This window comes from Macaca nemestrina, chromosome 8 (genome assembly GCF_043159975.1).
Source record: "Macaca nemestrina isolate mMacNem1 chromosome 8, mMacNem.hap1, whole genome shotgun sequence".
Lineage (NCBI taxonomy): Eukaryota > Metazoa > Chordata > Mammalia > Primates > Cercopithecidae > Macaca > Macaca nemestrina.
In genome coordinates, this window is record NC_092132.1 from 66,695,957 (window position 1) to 66,715,723 (window position 19,767).

General features: G+C 32.4%; 2 protein-coding genes and 1 pseudogene across 3 annotated transcripts in view; 2 read left to right on the forward strand and 1 right to left on the reverse strand.

The window, feature by feature from the left end:
• LOC105483548 (interleukin 7) overlaps positions 1–8,975 on the forward strand; it is a 69,286-nt gene extending 60,311 nt beyond the window's left edge. The window contains exon 6 of the mRNA XM_011744427.3: positions 426–8,975. Within this exon, the coding sequence (XP_011742729.1) occupies positions 426–545 (120 nt within the window). The 3' untranslated portion in view covers positions 546–8,975. The remainder of the gene's footprint in view (positions 1–425) is intronic.
• A 986-nt stretch (positions 8,976–9,961) lies between these two features.
• Positions 9,962–12,265, forward strand: LOC105483550 (renal cancer differentiation gene 1 protein pseudogene; annotated as a pseudogene).
• Positions 12,266–16,400: 4,135 nt separating this feature from the next.
• The window catches only part of LOC105483551 (zinc finger C2HC-type containing 1A), a 51,341-nt gene continuing 47,974 nt past the window's right edge, over positions 16,401–19,767 (reverse strand). For both annotated transcript variants that reach the window (XM_011744429.2, XM_011744430.2), the window contains one exon: positions 16,401–16,774. In XM_011744429.2, the coding sequence (XP_011742731.2) occupies positions 16,609–16,774 (166 nt within the window). In that variant the 3' untranslated portion in view covers positions 16,401–16,608. The remainder of the gene's footprint in view (positions 16,775–19,767) is intronic.

Consider the following 19,767-nt stretch of genomic DNA (forward strand, 5'->3'; position numbering starts at 1 on the left):
CCATCAGCTATATCCTTATTAATTATCTTTGGCAAAATAATCTGAGTATTTTCGATGTTGATTATTCTTCCCATTAAAAATACATTTTTCTACATTAAAGAAACTCAACTGAGTAATCTACAATTACCTTTCTCATGAAATTCTAAACAGTATATTATGTCCACTGTTAAACTGTGAAACTGGCGGTCAGCTGATATAGCTCTTTGGAGAATCCTACATCTTTAATCACACCAACTTTGAATTTTCTACGTGTCATTTATCACAAGGGTAGTTAGAAACCATCATCTTTAAAATGTCACACAAAATTCTACCTTTTCATTACACCAGTTTTTCAGCATAAAGTAATATGATGAAAAATTGAGTATTTAAAAATATATATTTTTGTAAAAATGTGAAGTTTAAACTTTTAAAACTCTATTCTCTAGGAAGAAAATAAATCTTTAAAGGAACAGAAAAAACTGAATGACTCATGTTTCCTAAAGAGACTACTACAAAAGATAAAAACTTGTTGGAATAAAATTTTGATGGGCACTAAAGAACACTGAAAAATATGGAGTGGCAATATAGAAACATGAACTTTAGTTGCAGCCTCCAAGAATCTATCTGCTTATGCAGTTTTTCAGAGTGGAATGCTTCCTAGAAGTTACTGAATGCACCATGGTCAAAACGGATTAGAGCAATTGAGAAATGCATACTGTATTACTAGAAGATGGATACAAACAATGGAAACTGAATGCTCCAGTCAACAAACTATTTCTTACATATGTGAACATATATCAATCAGTATAATTCTGTACTGATTTTTGTAAGACAATCCATGTAAGGTATCAGTTGCAATAATACTTTTTAAGCCTGTTTAAATATTTCCAGACATTAAATCTATGAAGTATATAATGGTTTCAAAGATTCAAAATTGACATTGCTTTGCTGTCAAAATAATTTTATGGTTCACTATGAATCTATTATACTGTATTTAGAGTGAAAATTGTCATCTTCTGTGCTGGAGATGTTTTAGGGTTAACAATGATATATGGATAATGCCCATGAGAATAAGAGAGTCATATACCTAAGTAAGCAACAGCATAATAAGGTCCAAGATACCTGAAAGAGATTTCAAGAGATTGAATTAATCATGAATGTGTAACACAGTACCTTCAATAAATGGTATAGCAAATGTTTTGACATGAAAAAAGGATAATTTCAAAAAATAAAATAAAAAAAATAAATTCACCTAGTCTAAGGATGTTAAACCTTAGTAATGAGTTACTTTGTCATTTATATAGATTATAACTTATCTAAGTAACTTTGTAATTTGGGAGGTATATTTTTAAGATAATAATATATGTTTACCTTTTAATTAATGAAATATGTGTATTTAATTTTGACACTATATCTGTATATAAAATATTTTCATACAGTATTACAAATTGCTTACTTTGGATAACATTTCTCCTTTGATAAAATAAATGAGCTATGTATTAACACTGCCAGATTCAGTTAATAAATCTCAACAGAATTTTTAAGATGAGTTTTTTTTAAATTTATTTTTTATTATTATTATACTTTAAGTTCTAGGGTACATGTGCATAATGTGCAGGTTTGTTACATATGTATACTTGTGCCATGTTGGTGTGCTGCGATTTTTAATACTACACTGCTCTTTGATTTTCTGCTTTCATTGAATGTATGACCTGTAATAGCCTATTATCAACAATCAACATGAGACAGTACCTTCTATGTTAAATTTTAGTCTTTTAAAAGAAGCCTGTTTGGAAATGTCTGCAGTCTTCATTCACTGATAAAGGGAAATGGAAATACTATTCTAAGCAGGCCAAACTCCACAAATAGCTGTCAGTTTGCATTGCACTGAACTCACATCCTTCACGCTCTTTCTCAGCCTCATCACCATCTAGTTACGTGCTGATGGGCCTTATTTGATCTACAGAGGATGCTCTGGTGACACCCTCAGTGTGTGTTGGTAACACCTTCCTGCCTTCTCTCACTTTCCTTGACCCATATGACATTTCACCCTCACTGGTGCGAAAGCTGTATAGAATTGTATACACTTCCGTACAATTTACTGAACTGCCTCATTAACAGGACTTTGAATCAAGTATTTTTTTCTGTTTGGTTATCACTGTTAACTCCAGAAAGATGAGTTGACTAACTCTTTTTAGAAGCAAATGACTCTTCACCAAGCTTTCTTTCTTCAGATGGACTTTTCTAAGTAGGCTATGCTCCCTCCATCATAAAACATGGTCAACCATGTGGTGTATCTCTACCCTGATTACTGGAGCTATTGGTAAACCATTAGTTAGATAAATGAGGAAATTTACATTTCTAAAGGTAAACTCTTCAAACTATCCTTGAAAATGTTTCCTTCAAGGCTATCTATAATGTTCCCGAACAGTGTTAAAAAAATATATTCTCCCTGAGATTGTGGCAAAATAAGGGTCAATATTTTTTAAATGCTTGTTTAAAAACATTATTAAAATTTTCTTCCTTGGTTTCTGTCACTTGTTATAGATTTGAATTTTTGAGAAAATTGGACTCAAACAGTGTATTCAGCTTGTACTGTGTGCCAAACGTTTGGAAAAATTACCCATACATTTATTGTTGCATTTCCTTTCTTTGTTTCCTATCCACTAGCAAGATAGGTTGGCTAATAATGATTTGGGAGAGTATAAGTATATCTACTCCAAAATTAGAGACTTATCTCAATAAATATTTTCTTTTAAATATATATGTAGATGTTTTAAGTCAGAATTTTCTAAAGTTTGTCCCAAGAAATGCTAATCCTTGTCATTGCTACAAAAAGAAAAAAAAATAAGGAGGGAAGATACTTATTTTTTATGTGAGTTAAATTTTCTCTTGGAGGTTCACAATTCATGTAAGTATATTAAAGGCTCTGAAAACTCATTCATGTAGCTGCGAAAAAAAAATTAATAGTGATATAGCATTTCTAAAACTTATTTGATTATATAACATATTTTTACATTAAAAAACCCTAATCTAAGACAAGGTTAATATAATTCATAGAATTAAAGCTAATATAACAGCAAGGAGAATCCTGCTTTATACAAAGGGTTTTGGTTAAAAGTATTTTAAAACAGGGTTTCATGTAATATGCTGAAGGAAATACTCTTTTCAGGATTAAGATAATTTTCTTAAAATTGATCCATGGGAAACCTGAACTAGAAAAGTTTATTTGCTTTAGGCCATACTTTCACTGACAGCCAACTTAAGAAGGACATTTTGTCAACCCTACCATGCCATATAAATATTTCTCTAGAAACACGTATCTTGTATTGTAGGTCAGATAATCTTTATGGTGTTCTGTATGTGCAATCTTCATTCATCATGTTCTTACTGCTTAGAATGATGTTGCGAATTCTACGCCAGTCTTGCTTAAGGTCCAAGGGGCATCTCAATTCCTTTTCCTCAATTGCTATGACTTCCATGATAATTCTAGATAATATTAATATATGTTCCCTTAGTTGTTGATAGCATTTAAGCCTGCATCATTCATTATTGTTTGACCAGATTCATCTTAGTACTTTATCTTAAATACAATTTAAATAATCTGTTCATTTGAAATGTTTTATCTACCCTAAAATAATTATGATCTTTGTCTTCCCTTCAGTTCCTAAGGGGAAAAGCTAGACATACGATAGTTAGCAAGTCTACGGGAACTGCATTGTGCCATTCTGTTATTAATACCCATTTAAATCATCAAGAAAACACATTTCTACAATAAAATATAATTTACTTAAAGATGGGTATGATAGGACCACAAAACATAACTAATTTAGGACAATATGGCCCAACAACTTTATGTACTCAAAAGCACCATGCATTCTGGGTGCATTCAGGATTATATGGCAGAATTTTCCTTGATTTCGAAATTTCATTTGTTGTGAAACATCTTTTAGCTTTCATTCTGACCAAATAATAGAATCTATGGAAATATCATAGGACAAGACAATGAAATAAGTAAGTGTATTGATAATTACAAATTCTAAAAGTTTTTTATGTCTAAATATAAAAATACTTGCAGTCATAGACCCATAAAGTTAATATTTAAGAAAGGTGCTAAATCATCATTTTGTCTTGGGAATAATCTGGGGTTTGCTTTGCATCCTTCACATAAAAAGTGGTAAGAATGAAGTGCATTTTTTTATATAAGGCAGCAATTTTCTAAGTGGGGGAGAGGTCATTGTTACTTCAGCTACTGTTCTAAAAGTGAGCTAATTTCATATTCATATTTTACATGAAGAAAATTAAGGTAAGTGGCAACATTAAAATTTAGTTGTTTATTGTTGATTACTGATTTATTCTTTTTCTTCAATCTAAGTGTCTCATTCTTTCTGAAGCCATCCCAGGCAAAACTGATCATTCCTTCATGTGTGCGTCCACTGCTCAGCTCAACAAGTAACTCTTAATAACCTACCACCTGTTACCTCTGGGAGGGGGACATAGGTTTGCCAATTTCTATCTTCAAGGCTTATAACAAATTTTCTTATATTTCTGATTCAAATGAGAACTTTAACCTAAAAATTTAATTGGAAAGAAAACCTTATAACATATTCTGGAAACGGTCCAAATACTATCACAAATGGAAGGAGTTCAGTTTGAAGAGCATCCAATCAAGTAGGTAAAAGTCTTCTAGTAGAACCAGCATGATCTTCCAGAAAATTACAAAGTAACCATTATCTACCCCATCATCTCCTTCTTGCCTGGCATCCCCAGAGCTAAAGAAAGGGAAGAAAAAGAATGGATTTGTTTTTGTTTTTGTTTTTGTTTTGCCATGAAAAATCTTACTGTAAAGACTAATGCATCTTGCTGCTTAAGAGAAAGGTGTTACTTTCACTTGTGGTAAATTAAATACTAGGATTGAGACTAATCTGTTCACAGCCAAATAGGGGTTTACTGAAGCTGCAACGTTTGAATAAAGACCACTTACTGGGAAGATGCAACAAAAAACATATAATTCATTCACTCAACAAATAGCATCCATCTCTGGTGTGCCAGTTCTGGCCCTGGAGGTACAACAAAGTCCCTGCCTTCATGGAGCATACACCTTAGAAAAGGAAAAACAGTCAGAAAAAAGTTCCATGGGGAGAACATCAGAAAGATTGGTGGAGAAAGGTAATATTTTAGGTTAGATGAAACAGGAAAGCTTCTTCAAAGAGGAGACATTTGAAAATATTTTATTGGTCTCAAATTTTTAACATATAATACATGACTGGCAATATTTACACATTTAATAAATTTAATTGAAGAATCAAAGTGATTTTGCAAGACATCAAAGCAGAATACATCTGTTACAGTACATGATGCCTTCACAGAAATAAATTAGGAAATTATTAAATGTTAGACTTTGAAGTATAGTCTATTGCCCTGAAGAGTTGCAAAGGGAGTACAAAGCATTCCCATATACCCTTTACCAAGTTTCTGCTCCTCTAAAAAGGGATACTTACATAACCATAGTATATTTATCCAGACTAGAAAGTGGCATTTGTGTGTGTGTGACAGTGACTGTGCTGTGCATTGTGGGATATTCCGTGGCATCCCTGGTCTGCACCCACTAGATGCCAGTGAACTCCTCCCCCAAGTACTGACAGTCAAAAATGTCTCTATACATTTTCTCTGGGAGACAAAAGTTACTCCCACTTGAAAGCATTGCTCTAGAAGTTGTAGTTTTATGTTTTACATTTAGGTTCATGACTTATTTTTGTACGAGACTTAAAATGTGTATCAAGTTTCATTTTATGCATATGGACATCCAATTGTATCATCACCATTTGTTGAAAAGACTACTTTCTCAAATGAATTGTCTTCGCACTATTGTAAATTTTGGTAGACTATATTTATGTGTGCATATTTATGGATGCTCTGCTCTGTTCTGATGATCTATGTATCCTTTCTCCAATACCATAGTTTTGATTACTATGGCTTTATAACATTTCTAGAAATTAGGTCATTTGAGTCCTCCAGTTTTTATTTTTCAAAGTTGTTTTGGCTATTCTAGTTGCTTTGCCTTTCTATATACATTTTAGAATCAGTCTATTAAATCAGTAAAAAAAAAAAAAGCTTGTAGGATATCAGCAGAGATTGCATGGAGACTATAGATTAAATTGGGGGAGAAATGGCATTTGTACTCTGTTATTCCTTGGGATTAAGGAACATGGTATATTTCTCTATTTAGTTTTTCTTTGAATTCTTTCCTTAGTGTTTTATAGTTTTCAGCATACATATTTTACACCTATTTTGTTAGATATACGCATGACTATTTATTTGGGTTTGTATGCACATGTCTGCTTTTACAAATTGTATTGTAATATTCAAATTCAGAATTCATAGCTGATATATAATAGTGACTCACTTTTGTATATTGTTCTTATATCCTATGGATACAGGATTATTAAACTCACTTATTAGTTCTAGTTGTTTATGGAGTGATATTTTCTACAAAGACAGTAATGACATCTGCAAAATAGAAATCTTGCCTCTGTGAAAACAGAACTTTATGAAATCTCACTTTTAAAATTCTTAATTTATCTTCTGCATAGCCCCCCAGCCAAGATTGTGTCAACTTACTTTCTGATGTTTGTATTATAAAAATAATAGATATATTGAATTTGCCTTTTAAAATTACCCATTGGCCCCTCATCAGAAGGTTTGGATACATATTTCTCAGGGGTTTGTCACTCTACTGCTATTAAGAAGTTCAGCACTAAATTAATAGTCATAAAGAGTTATGATACATTTCTACATTTCCACTTCAAGCAAATTTCAAATTTTCTAGTTTGACTCTTAAAATGTAAACAAATACTTTTTATTGAAATATGTTAATCATTCCTTGGAATGTCGACATGACCTGAAAAGGATTCTGCACTATTATTTTTCTTTTAATTTTATTAATATTCTGCACATGCATTCTAAGTGGCCATGTTCTTTAATCATGTGAACTCATTCCTCTGTCCCAACTAAAGGGAAGAGAGAATAAGGCAACTCCCCTAAGTGCAACTCATTAACACGCTGGCTAATAACCTATTACATATGTCATGCAGCTTGAAAAGATGTGGTGATTTACATGCTCTATGCCAGGAATTACAACCACATTCACATGAATTTGCTCCAAATCACAATGAAAAGGAGAAGAAGTTGCAAGGTTTAATTAAGTTGGGCACTGGCAAGCTGAAAGAAAAGGAAAGCAAAAAAGATACACCACAGTGAAGAAGGCAACAGAGAATGGACAGATGAACTAAGAGAGGCATAGAGGTCCACAGATATACCAGTCCTTGGAGCTTTCTCAGGACCTAATGGTCTCAGGACCTTTCTCAGGACCAGTTCTTATCCATATGCACCTTCTGTCAAACTCTTTTTCTCAAGGTAACTAAAAGGATCTCTGTCCCTTGTATATGAAATTTCTATTGAGATTATTTTACATTGATGAATGAGGAAGTGACAATGAAAAGTAAATTTATGAACATTAGATACTATAATAAGAAACCAGAATTGATGACTAATCTTTGCATCCTAAGCAAGACAAAGTAGTTAAGTCAATAACAAATAGGGCTTTATTTCTAATGAGTGGGACTAAGGATGAGAGATTAGAGGACAGGAGGGCACTATTACGGAAATTGATCATTTTGTTTTACACTCAGGTGAGGGAGGAAAGTCTCAGTTTGCTTCAACTCTACAATATACCATGTAATACTTTTCTTAAAACTGAGTGCTAAGAATACTTAATTTGATCAATACCACTTTAGGGAGGAATGGGAGACAATTATTTTTTCTTGCTTTTATATCTCACTAATTTAGGGGCTAAAAAGTATATTCAGGTTATATGTTTAAGCCAGATCAGGTCACTCTCCTATTCCCATCTTACTCTGAGTAAGCCAAAGTCATACGAATGGCCTCTAAAGCATACATAATCCGGCTGGCTAGTTACATGACTAATTTTCTCCTCTTTTGCATGCACACACCATTCCAGAGGCACTGGGGTCCCACCACAGAGCCTGTGCTCTTATTTAACCCTTTTCATGAAATACTCTTTCCTCTCTTGTACATTTGCACATATCAATCATATTGAATACCCTAACAGAAAGCACTAAATGTTAAAGGAAAATAATTCAAGAAACAAGTATAGTAAACAAAAAAAGATACACAATAATGGCTCACCCCTCTTTCAGGTCTGTGCTCAAATATCACTTTTTCAATGAAATCATCCCTGAATACCCTATCTAAAATTGTAACCCTCTTCCACCCTCTCTCATATTTCCCTTCTAACCCCCCGTCCCATGCTTTTTCTCCATGGTATTGTCAGAATTTAATATGAAGCGTATTCACTTGCTTGACATATTTATTTTCAATCTTCATGTATTAGAATGTGAATTCAAAAAACAGAGATTTTTGACTGCATTGTTCACTGCACCTAAAATAGTGCCAAGTGGGAATTAAATAAAATAAATATTTGATCAACATCTAACATGCACATATATCTAACATTATGTAATAAATAATTCATAACATTTACTGAGGCCTATTAAATGTCACAGATTGTGGCAAAGATTTTATACATGTTACTGATAATCCTCAAATTCATCCTGCAAGATGCATATAATTATACTCAAAGCACACTTCTTAAATTCAGTTTGTGGTTATCTAACACTATGATTGGGTTAAGGAAGCTGTCTTGTTTCAGTATATTGAATATTCTTTCCAGTAAAATATGGTTTTGACATATCCCCCATTACTACAGCCACTGTAAAAGGAAAGTACAAGTTATACCAAATTTGGTTGTTGAAGAGTTTTTGAGTGCAAACAGCAGATCCCAGTCTAGTCAGTTTAAGCAAAAAAATAATAATAATAACTAAAAGCTATTGGGAAATGCACAGAATCTCTGGGAGAGCCAGATAGTCAAGTTTGGAGGCTGTTCAGGCAGAAACAATGCCCAAGTTATAATCACAAACTTGGCACTCTTTCTGGCTGAACAGCCTCCAAACTTGGAGGGGAGGGCAGTCAGTTATAACGCTACCATGGGGAACAGGCCACATGTTGCAATAAGGGTGTCACTTCTTGATGCTCTGCCACAGTTACCTTAGAAGCTCAGTGTCTCTCCATTAAACTCCACCATCTTCACTAGGAAATGGAGGCTGCAGTGACCATTTCATATTACTTGTTTCAGAATCCAAGCCTGTTCAGTAGTTCCCAAGTCACATGAATACTCCCTCACTGTAAGAAAGTATAGAAAACTATAAATTCTAGATACAATTTTGATGCAGTGAGATTTTCACCATGGAAAATTTGCCAAACATAGGATTTTCAAAAGGTGCTAGCCATAATGATGACAAATGCCCATTACAGATAAAAACATAATTTAGATTTGAAATAATCACAAATCAAAATAATTTTTCACTAGTAGACATGAGTTGGGCTGTGTTTTATATTGTCCAATGTTTTCTACTTAAATTGTGGTACCTGAGCCAATAAGTGGTAAGACCTCCTCCTCCTCGAAAATAGCTTTCTGACAGTCTTTCTCCTGATATGAGAGGGAGAAACATGACAGTGTTTACTAAAAGGGAAGGGCATGAGAATAGACTGCCTCAGAGAGGGTATAAAGCTGCTCTAGCATACCAGTTGCTTATTCAAATGCATTTTGATTTCACTGATAGTAAGACGTATGGAAAAACCTATTTTTGAATTTTCAAATTAATAGTTAATTGAATAGTATGTTTCCAAAGTGAATCACAGTTAAGGAATTAATGTTTAAAATAAAATTTAAAGTTCCTGATGTTTCTTGAAGAGTTTATATGAGTTTTCCCTCTAAGAATTATACATTTGAGAAGATAAGTAAAATATATATATTTTTAAAACTTTCTAGTTCTTAAAATGTTCCCCTTGACAATAATTAGAAGAAAAATAATAAAACTTTTGTTAAAATTAAGCTTTAAATAGGCAAATATATGAAAACAAATCTAAATATTTCATACATATGTAGATATACAGAAATGTAAATATATATTCACCCCAGCTCAACAATAGCATGGCAAAATACCTCTTAAATATTTAGATCAACTGTTTTTATTCTATGCTCTATATAGTAAAACTTTACTTGTATTACCTGGACTCTTAAAATCATAGGTGATAAAAAGAGAAAGAAAAAAAAAACCTGTTTTAAAATGTTCTCTTGCTGGTCGGATTCTGAACTCTCCTAGCTCTTCCCCATGGCCGACCTTGAGGAGTTATGGGTTTCTTCACCAGCCCCCAGAACCTCCCTTTTCTCCCTCATCTTCAGACGCCTTTCAGCATCTTCCCCACATGTCCAGTGAGTTTGGGCTGGCCAGGTCTGAGCACAAGCAATGGCCGAATGGTAGACCTGCTGGAGAAAGTGGAGATGCAGATCAGAGATGCAGTATTTTCATTAACCAATTTCTTGAGGTCACATCTACAGTATCAGCTCAAGTGGAAGAACTTGTCTTCAAATGTACAGAAAATGCATGTTTCCTTAAAACCTGGTGGGACCTCTTAAAAGAAGGCTATGATTCTTTGAAACCTGATGACTGATTTGGCATGCTTAGTTATTAATGATTGTGTCATAACTCATACTTCCTCATATATGATATTTGCATATGTACTACATGTATAGAATGATCTCTTTCCAGCAGTTCTGTATATACTCAATAATAATTTTTTTCTTGGTTTTCTTGGCTTTTGTGAAAGCAGAAGGCTGATGCTATTTTTATTGCTGACCAGTACTTGTTTACCCATTAGTATTTTCTGCCCTCTAAACTTTTTTATAATCCTTTATGAAAGTTAATTTCATCAGTAGATAGTTAATAGTGCCAAAGTGCTACCAGTGGCAAACTAGGTAGATTGTTATTTGTTTTCAACAAGATGCCAAGCATGTCAGAGTTTGAAGTTGAGCTTCAACTTAAGTACAAAGGGAGGTAATTTTAAGGTTGCCAGTGAAAGATCCAGTTCCATTAGGTTTAGTTCTCCAGAGCTAATGATTGTTTCTGATTTATTTCTATATCTCTAGCACCTAAAACAGTGTCGCACAATAGTCACTAAATGTTTATTGAATAAAGGAGTGGACAAACATAATTAAAAGCTATTTTTCTTCCTATATATAGCATGAAGATTGTAATTGCTTCTCTAGAAAATGTATGAATCCAAACTTTACTAACTTGAGGAAAAACATTCTCTTTATAGAGATTTGAACTTTGTTGACAGCTTTCATATATATATATATTTGGAATTCTATATTTTTATAGAAGGCTTTCCTTTGGAAAATGAAAGACTATCGAGAAAGAATGCATACATTCCTCCCTATTTTTATGGTTACTACTTTTACAGGTTTTTTGGAATTGGTATTTTTATATGTTTGATTGCTATCTTTAAAGTACCTTATCAAATTTATGGCTCTGTGCTGTTACCTTTTGAGCTTTGCAAACTGTTCACATAATACTTATAAAGTTACTTTGTTTCCAATGCATCAAACGTAAATGATGTGATTGTTTTTCTATTATTTGACCTTAATGACAATGCTCTATTTTGCTTGTCCTGTACTTATATTGCCTTTGGTGTTTTGTATTATGTGTCAAGGATAAGCTAATTAATTCTCTACCATATATAACTTCTGAACATATATGGCATCTTAATTCTTTGTAGATATGGAGATATGTACAGAACCATATTCTAAAGTCCCACAATGGGGCTATGAAAGGGGACAGATGGATGGGCAAAGAATAGTTTTGTTTATCATATTAGATCATAGTTCTTGATTAGTTTTTTTAGTTAAAGATCACACATAGGGTGTGATTTCTATACCAGAGACATGCTTATTTCAATATTAGAAAAATATTTTTCTTACACATCCTGAAAATTGCAATTTTTAAAATGTGCAAAATGCTTACTGAAAGCAAAAAATAAAAGTTTAAAAATTAAAAAAATAGAATGTCCTCTTGAATGACATTAGGAACAATAATTTCATTAAAATTATACCTATAATTGATACACCATTTTCAGCAATAGTTATTATAAAAACAAACTAGCTTAACTAGATCACAAGACATTTGTGAACATTAGAAAACAATGTAAAAGGTGGCAGTTTCAGATTAAATATTGGCAGATGAACATGATTAACTTTGAAAAACAGTAACCTATTTGCTTTTTAAAAATTAGCAATAAAACAAACTTGTTATGCCATTAAAGTTATTTAAAATTGCTATAATGGCCAATTTCTTCAACTTTACCACTATACAGTACTATTTATCATATTTTGCATAAATATTTTCCTATATTCAGATTATTTCCCTAAGTGTGTCTTAGAAATAAAATTACTAGGTTATGAAGCACAAATGTTTTAAAGGCTTTTAACGTAAATTTAGTTGACCTTTTCAAAAATTATCATCAATTTATGTTTCCACCATCACATAAGGGCATTCATCTTAACGCCTCAGGTTTTCAGTTTTATGATAATTTAAGATTGCTTATTTGATGAGTAAAAACCAGCATTTCACTGTTAACTGTACTTGACAGTACTCAGCACTACTGGCTGTCTCCTATCCCCAGCCTCACTGTTGCAAATTTAAAGTAGGCACAGAAGTAGAGGTATTTGGGCAGAGAAAGAAAGAGAGGAAACAGTGAGGTAAGACTGAACAGCTGGAATTATCAGTAACTTTTACTCAACATCTCTTTTCCTCAGTCCTCAGGACTACAGAAGCAGTTCACATTTTACAGATCAAACGGACCACGTACACGTTCTTTCCACTGCAAACTGTCCTTTCTCCACTAGAAGGTAAAATAGTTCTTGTTCATACTCTGGTTTCCTCCCAAGCATTGGCACAAGGAAGAAAAGAAAAATGGGACATGGTCAGCTGTATAATTTATGGTTCTAAGAAGCTCCCTCTTTAATATTTCTGCCGCGCTTTGTTGGTACCTTCATGATAAACAAAAGTTCCGTTAAAATAAATCACTTATTTTTGTCCCACGTTGTAATTGTCTGTTTAGGTATCGGTTTCTCCAAATGAACTGTATCAACTTGAGGGCAGACACTTAATCACATCTTATTCTCTCGATCCGCATCATTTCATAACCAGAAAGAGCACATAAAAGCGTTATTCAATGGTAAGTACAAAGCGTTAGCTTTGTGCACCTTACAGTAGTTGGTCTAACCACTTATTAGCTTCCTACTTAAATAGATCATACCCTCATGTGTTAGATAATGTTAAATTAGACCAGAGGATTGGGGAAAAAAAGATCCTTATCTTAAATGAGACTATAACCTACTAAACTGTGGTAGAACTAAGATGAAATATTAAAGTAATATTTCAAGGAGTATTTACTAACCCATGTAATGTCCATAAGTGATATGCTTGAGACGCATAATTTTGCTAACAAAATATCGTGAATTGTAATTATTAAATATCTCTAACAATTACTGCAATCCTCGTGCCCCAGTAGAGCTGGGCAAAATTTCTAAGATATAAACACATTATTAAAATCACAACAAAACAAATAAAACTACCCTTATAAATCTCTGTAATTTCGTGTTGTCAAAAAATCGTATGTATATTGCTGAGAAGCCTTTAAAAATAATAGGCCAGTAATATTATGAAATAATTATCCAAATGCACCCTCTAGTGGCTAAAAAGCAAATCACATACAGGCTAAGTAAAACTGTTTAAAATAAGGAGCATTGAGTAACATTTAACTGAAATTTTTCTAAATGAAAATAAAAATTATTGTGGCTTTAATTTCTCCACAGTTCTATTTAATAAAACAGTCATTTGAAAAAAATCAACCTATCTCAATACTAAAAAATACTTACCATGTAAAATACATACACATTCAATTAAAATAAATACCCAAGCATTGTGATGATTCTTTGTTATCTGTCTGTTCTAATATTTTTTCATCTCCAGAGTTTCTACTCATGGTTAAGTGTTCACCTTTAACCTAAGAAAAAATTAAACATGTCTAATCTGAAATTTTCACTAAATTCCTTTTTAATTTTCAATATGATAGTCTAAAATACTAAATATTCATCACAGATAACTTTTGCCATTAAACTGTATAGTTCTTACCTAGAAACGTCGATGTTTCCTATTAACCTTGACATCACAAACGTTTGTGACTGTTAAATATATTGTCTATGAAAATAATGCCTTAAAATACTTGTAACAAAAACATTTCTAATACTTTGATGTCAGAAAACACTTCAATAAAATGGTAACACATTTTAAAAAGCTGATGGCATAAGAATACAGCCAATGAAGAGCTACTTTTTATTTGTAAAAATCTGTATTTTTGATTTCAAATATTTATATTTCGTTGGGTTCCTATCTTTCTATGTATGACTAAAAGACATCAGTGAATACGAACTAGCATTTTTACGCTTCATGTCTTTATTGAATAGGTTTAAATATGAAGACATTATTGGTGAGAAAACAAAAAAAACATATAGTGGACAAGAAATAAGTCACCACGATCATCTTACTTTTTCAACCTAACACATTTCAGAATACACAAGCAATTTTTACACTTTTAATCTTACAATCATCTTTTATTCTACCATAGTGTCAAATACTTGTAAAAATAAATAAAAATAAAATACATGATGCACAGGAAGTTTTTTTTTTAAAACTGAACTATTGCACAAATCAATGTGAGAATATGCAAGTAATGTAAAAATGCATTTAAATATATTGTCACAACATATTTCATAAGTCATAAATCTATTTCACCTACTGTTTATAATCTCTGGGATCTGGAACTAGATGATTTCTTACTAACTCATCTCCATATGGTACATTATAACATTTATTTACTACTGTAAAATTCAGTGAGAAACAAATGTGTGCCAAGTATCTAACCTTTCTTTGAACAGACAAAAAATTGTGGTTTTAAAAAAATACTTTAAAAAAAAGTTGTAAGTTCTTCGTACGATTTGTAACACAAGTGATTTAAATGGAAATCTAATATGTGCATTCGTCTTCTAAATTCATTACAGCTTATTTTAGTTGATGGACTATTTGATTGTTTTGACCAATATGACTGAATAAAGATAACTGAGGGGAAAAAAAAATAATCAGGAAAGAAACTGTAAGTAAAATGACAATTCCTATTAAGTTTATAACTCCTGCCCAAACTAAACAAAGCTAATAAGTTTTAGAGAAATTATAAGCCAGAAATCTTTACATTGTGTCTTACAGTTGATCAGAATCATAAACAAAAAGCTAGGAATTATATAAAAAAATTGCTTGTACCTTTACAGTAAGATCAAAGCTCTCTTAGGTTTGATTGAATAGAAATTACTACAGAATTACTGCCATCAAGGAAATTTACTACTAACTACTATGCTATACTGAAAGTGACAATGGTTAAGAGCTGTGTCGTGATCAGGTTAAAGAGAAAAAATAATTAAATTTGTGTGTATGTTTAATTAGATGTCAGTTATGCAATAAAACAATACATTTTCAGTGGGTCCTTATTGTGACGTGAATGGTGTTTCAACATTAAACGCTAAAGATGAAAATATGAGTAGGAAAATTAGATATTCTCTTAACCTACTCATAACTACATTTACTTTCAAGAAAAAAAAAATTTCATATATTTTTTATCTGCATGCTCTGCACTAATGATTAGGTTACCATAACTATTATGATTAGGTGAGGTTATTTGTTTTAAGATGCATTAGCATAATTTATTCTAAATTCAGATACAATTACATGTTTTTAAACATGTGAGATTTTGCAGGGAATTCAGTGCTTTCTATATTAAATAATTCATTTTCAAATACAGCAAAAAATGAACTAGCAAATTAAAACTATCTTCATGGGTTATGGAAAAGGAAGAAAAAAGTGAAATCTAGAAACAATTGGAAGTAAAAAAATATGTTCAACGCATACATACAGAAGTAAAAAAAATCTGTTATAAATAGAATAAGATAGATTTGTATTTTTAGTCCTGTGTTTTTGAAAAGGAAATTGCATAATTACATTTTTACAAAACAAGTAGGACGTTTAAATTACATAATAGAGGATTTTTTTCTCTTAGTTTTTAAGATTTATAAAATAATTTGTTGACATGCTCTACAGGAGTGACCTTACACACCTAATGGTAACTAAAACCGTTCTCTTCAATTACAAAATTCCCAGCATCTATCCTACTATGATACTATCTGAAGATAGGCACCAATAATACAAATGTTTACTCAAATTTTTTGCTGAAAGTTATAATTATCCTAAAGCCTGAAGGGCTAAGCACTAGAGTATGAGAGTTTGTGGAAATGTACTTAATGTGCTTTAACAACAGAAAAGTAACACCTAAATTAATTGTTCCATTTGAAATTATTTTCTGACAGATAAGTATTTCCTTGAATGACACAGTCTGGGGTATCAGATATTTATTATATACAGTATATATACACATATAAACACACACACATTATATAGCCAAAAGATGATGCTCCAAAATTACTGGAAATGGTATTTTGAGTATTTTTAGCACAAAGTAACTAAAGGATGTGCTCTAGCTGTCCAAGCAGCAATCATCATAAACTCTGAACTTGGCTTTTTTTTTTTTTTGAGATTCTATTCATAGAATCATTCTTCGAATGCCACATTCACAGCAAAACTTCGCCCATTCTACAGGGTATTTAGTCCCACACTCATGGCAGAATTTTGGTAAGTTTCCAGGTGAATTTCCTTCAATGCCTTTAATATTTCCACCATTAACGGAAGATGCACAGTCTCCATCTGGCCTAAAAAAGTAATGAAAAAATGAAAAGATAAAGATCATATCAGTAGTTTTCAACCCATAACCCTGGATAAACAGGGCATAAATATAACAATTATCCTGCTTAATCTCATTTTTAATATTCCTCTAGTCCAAATTTAAAAAAAAATCCTTGTTAGTAAATACTATAATTCTAACATTTTTTTCTTTAACATTATATTTATCTGTGTTATGAGAATTTATCATAACTAAATGCAGCCATGCTTTCTGTATTAGTGTGTTCTCACATTGCTATAAAGAACTACCTGAGACTGGTTAATTTATAAAGAAAAGAGGTTTAACTGACTCACAGTTCTGCAGGCTGTACAGAAAGCTTAGTTGGGGAGGTCTCAGGAAAATTAAAGTCGCAACAGCAGAAGGTAAAGGGGAAGCAAGCATGTCTTATATGGTGAGAGCAGAAGAAGAAAAGAGAAGGGGCAGGTACTACACAGTTTTAAACAATCAGATATGGTGAGAACTCACTACCACAAGAACAGCAACGGGGAAGTCCAACCCCATGATCCAATCACCTACCACCAGGCCCCTCCTCCAACATTGAGGGTTACAATATGACATGAGATTTGAGCAGGGACACAAATCCAAATCACATCACTTTCCATCTGTTCTTTCTACTAGGAATTTACTACACTGGGAGCAGAATGAACATTTATGATGTCCTTTCTGCAAACCCATCTCTAAAGAGAAAACTAGAACACAACCCTGAAGAAAGATAAGAGATCCTTAGGTTTCAAGTCTCTCTCCTTGGTCACAAGGACTGTGAGGTGATACCTCTAGTATTTATTTTAATTTTATTACTTAATGATATTAAATTATTGTAATGCAATAAATAACAAACTCTTATGCGCATTGCCCTCACAGGGAGGTCTCTATTATCTACTAACAAAACAGTAATAAAGGTAAAATAGATGCTAGATGAACTATACACCATAACAACATTTTATAGCAAAAAGCTTGAGATTATAAAGGTTTTATCACAAATGTCAGTCATTAAAGAAATCCAGATTCTACTGATGAAATAATTAATTGGAAGAACAGCTATTTGATTCCTATAGAAATATGTTTACATTCCCTCCTGGCATGTGTTCTTCTGAGAACATGATACTTAATTTAAAGTCCCCAGAAAAGGAACTCTTCATTGCTAGGACAATTATAAGCATGACACTACTGGAAAAAATAAATTTCTTTTTATATCCACAGAGGTAGTTATTGAAGAATTCTAGGTGCTCCCTAGTTTGAGTGCATCTTTCATACAAGCAATTTAGGAGTGACAAAAACAAACAAACAAATGAACACTGAATTTTCTAATAAAAGGCACTAGGGATCTAAAAGAGACAAAAATAAAGCTAAATGTCCTGCATCAAGAAATATACTCTTAGATATTGAGAGCAAATTTATAGCATAAGCATAATTTATTTAAACCACAAAGAAGACCCGCTAATGAATTAGAAGACATAACCCCAATCAAGAAAGAGTACCAAGGGGAAATAAGTCAGCTTTATTGCCAACAATATATGTAAGAACTATTTAAAAAAATAAAAGGTCATAAATTCAGTGTTAGCGTATACACACTCAAGGAACTCAACACACATACCAACATTAATAAATATCAAAACTTCAACCTAACTAGATATTGCCTAATTTCTTTACATAATGGCTGGCAAATCTATAGTCTCAATGGTAGTATATGAGGTTTCTTGGTGTCTTACATTTTCTAACACAATTCGTACTGTGAAGAGTTTTTTGGTTTTGCTAACCTGATGAGAGTGAAATGGATGGTAGCCTACCACTGATATAATGTACATTTCCTGATTGCTTATAAGGCTGAATATCTTTTCATATGTTTGTGTTATTTTTGCCATTCGGATTTCTCCTACTGTGAACTGTGAACTGACTATTCCCTATCCCCTACTTCCACCAAAACCCAAAGCCATTTTCTACTGTATGGGTTTTTTAAAACTTTATTGGTAGAAACTCCCCACAATTCCTAGACAATAATTTGTTGGTTTATGTATATAGTAGGTATTCTCTCTCAAGCTATCATGCTATTTCATTCTATCCATGGAGCTTTCTACAGCACTAGTTTTCCTTTAAATAGGATTAAATATATCAATCTTTTGCCATACAATTTGCATTCACTAAATTATTCAAGAAATCCTTTCCTAACTCAGATGAAAATGAGACTTTCTTCTGTTTTATTCTAAAATCTGGATAGCCTTCCTTTCTGCATTTAGGCCTAATTTAGTTCACATGTAACTGATATTTTTTATACTTGATATGAGGAAGAAAGTTTTTCTCTACATATGGATGGATGTCCAATAGCCCCAGCACTCCCACTTCCCAAATCTGTACTGCTAGTTCTGAAATGTGGCAAATTTCCAGTTACTTATGAGGTTGGGGTCTCTTGCTTACCACCCCACTCTGATAGAGTTCTGTTTGTCTATTCTTGAATCAGTATCACATCTTAATTACTGTGGCTTCATACATCATTCACACATTTTTCTCTTTAACTTGTCCTGGCTAATATTAGGCTTTTGTGCTTCGTATACATTTTGAAAACAACTTGTCAAGATGCATGAATTTCATTTGAAAATTTCACTAAATTTATGCATTAATTTTGAGGAGAACAGATAGCTGTACAAGACAGCTGCATGATATTAAAGTTTTTATGTTATAAAGAAGGTATGTAGAGGCATACCTTGGAGACACTGCAGGTTTGGTTCCAGACCATTGCTAAAATGCAAATATTGCAATAAAGCAAATTACATGAATTTGTTTGATTTCTCAGTACATATACAATTTTGTATTATACTGTAGTCTTTAAAGTGTGCAACAGTATTATGTCTAAAACAACAATGTATACATGTACACAATTTAAAAATACTTTACTGCTAAAAGATTCTAACAATCATCTGAGTCTTCAGGGAGTTGTAAACTTTTTGCAAGTAGAGGGTCTTGCCT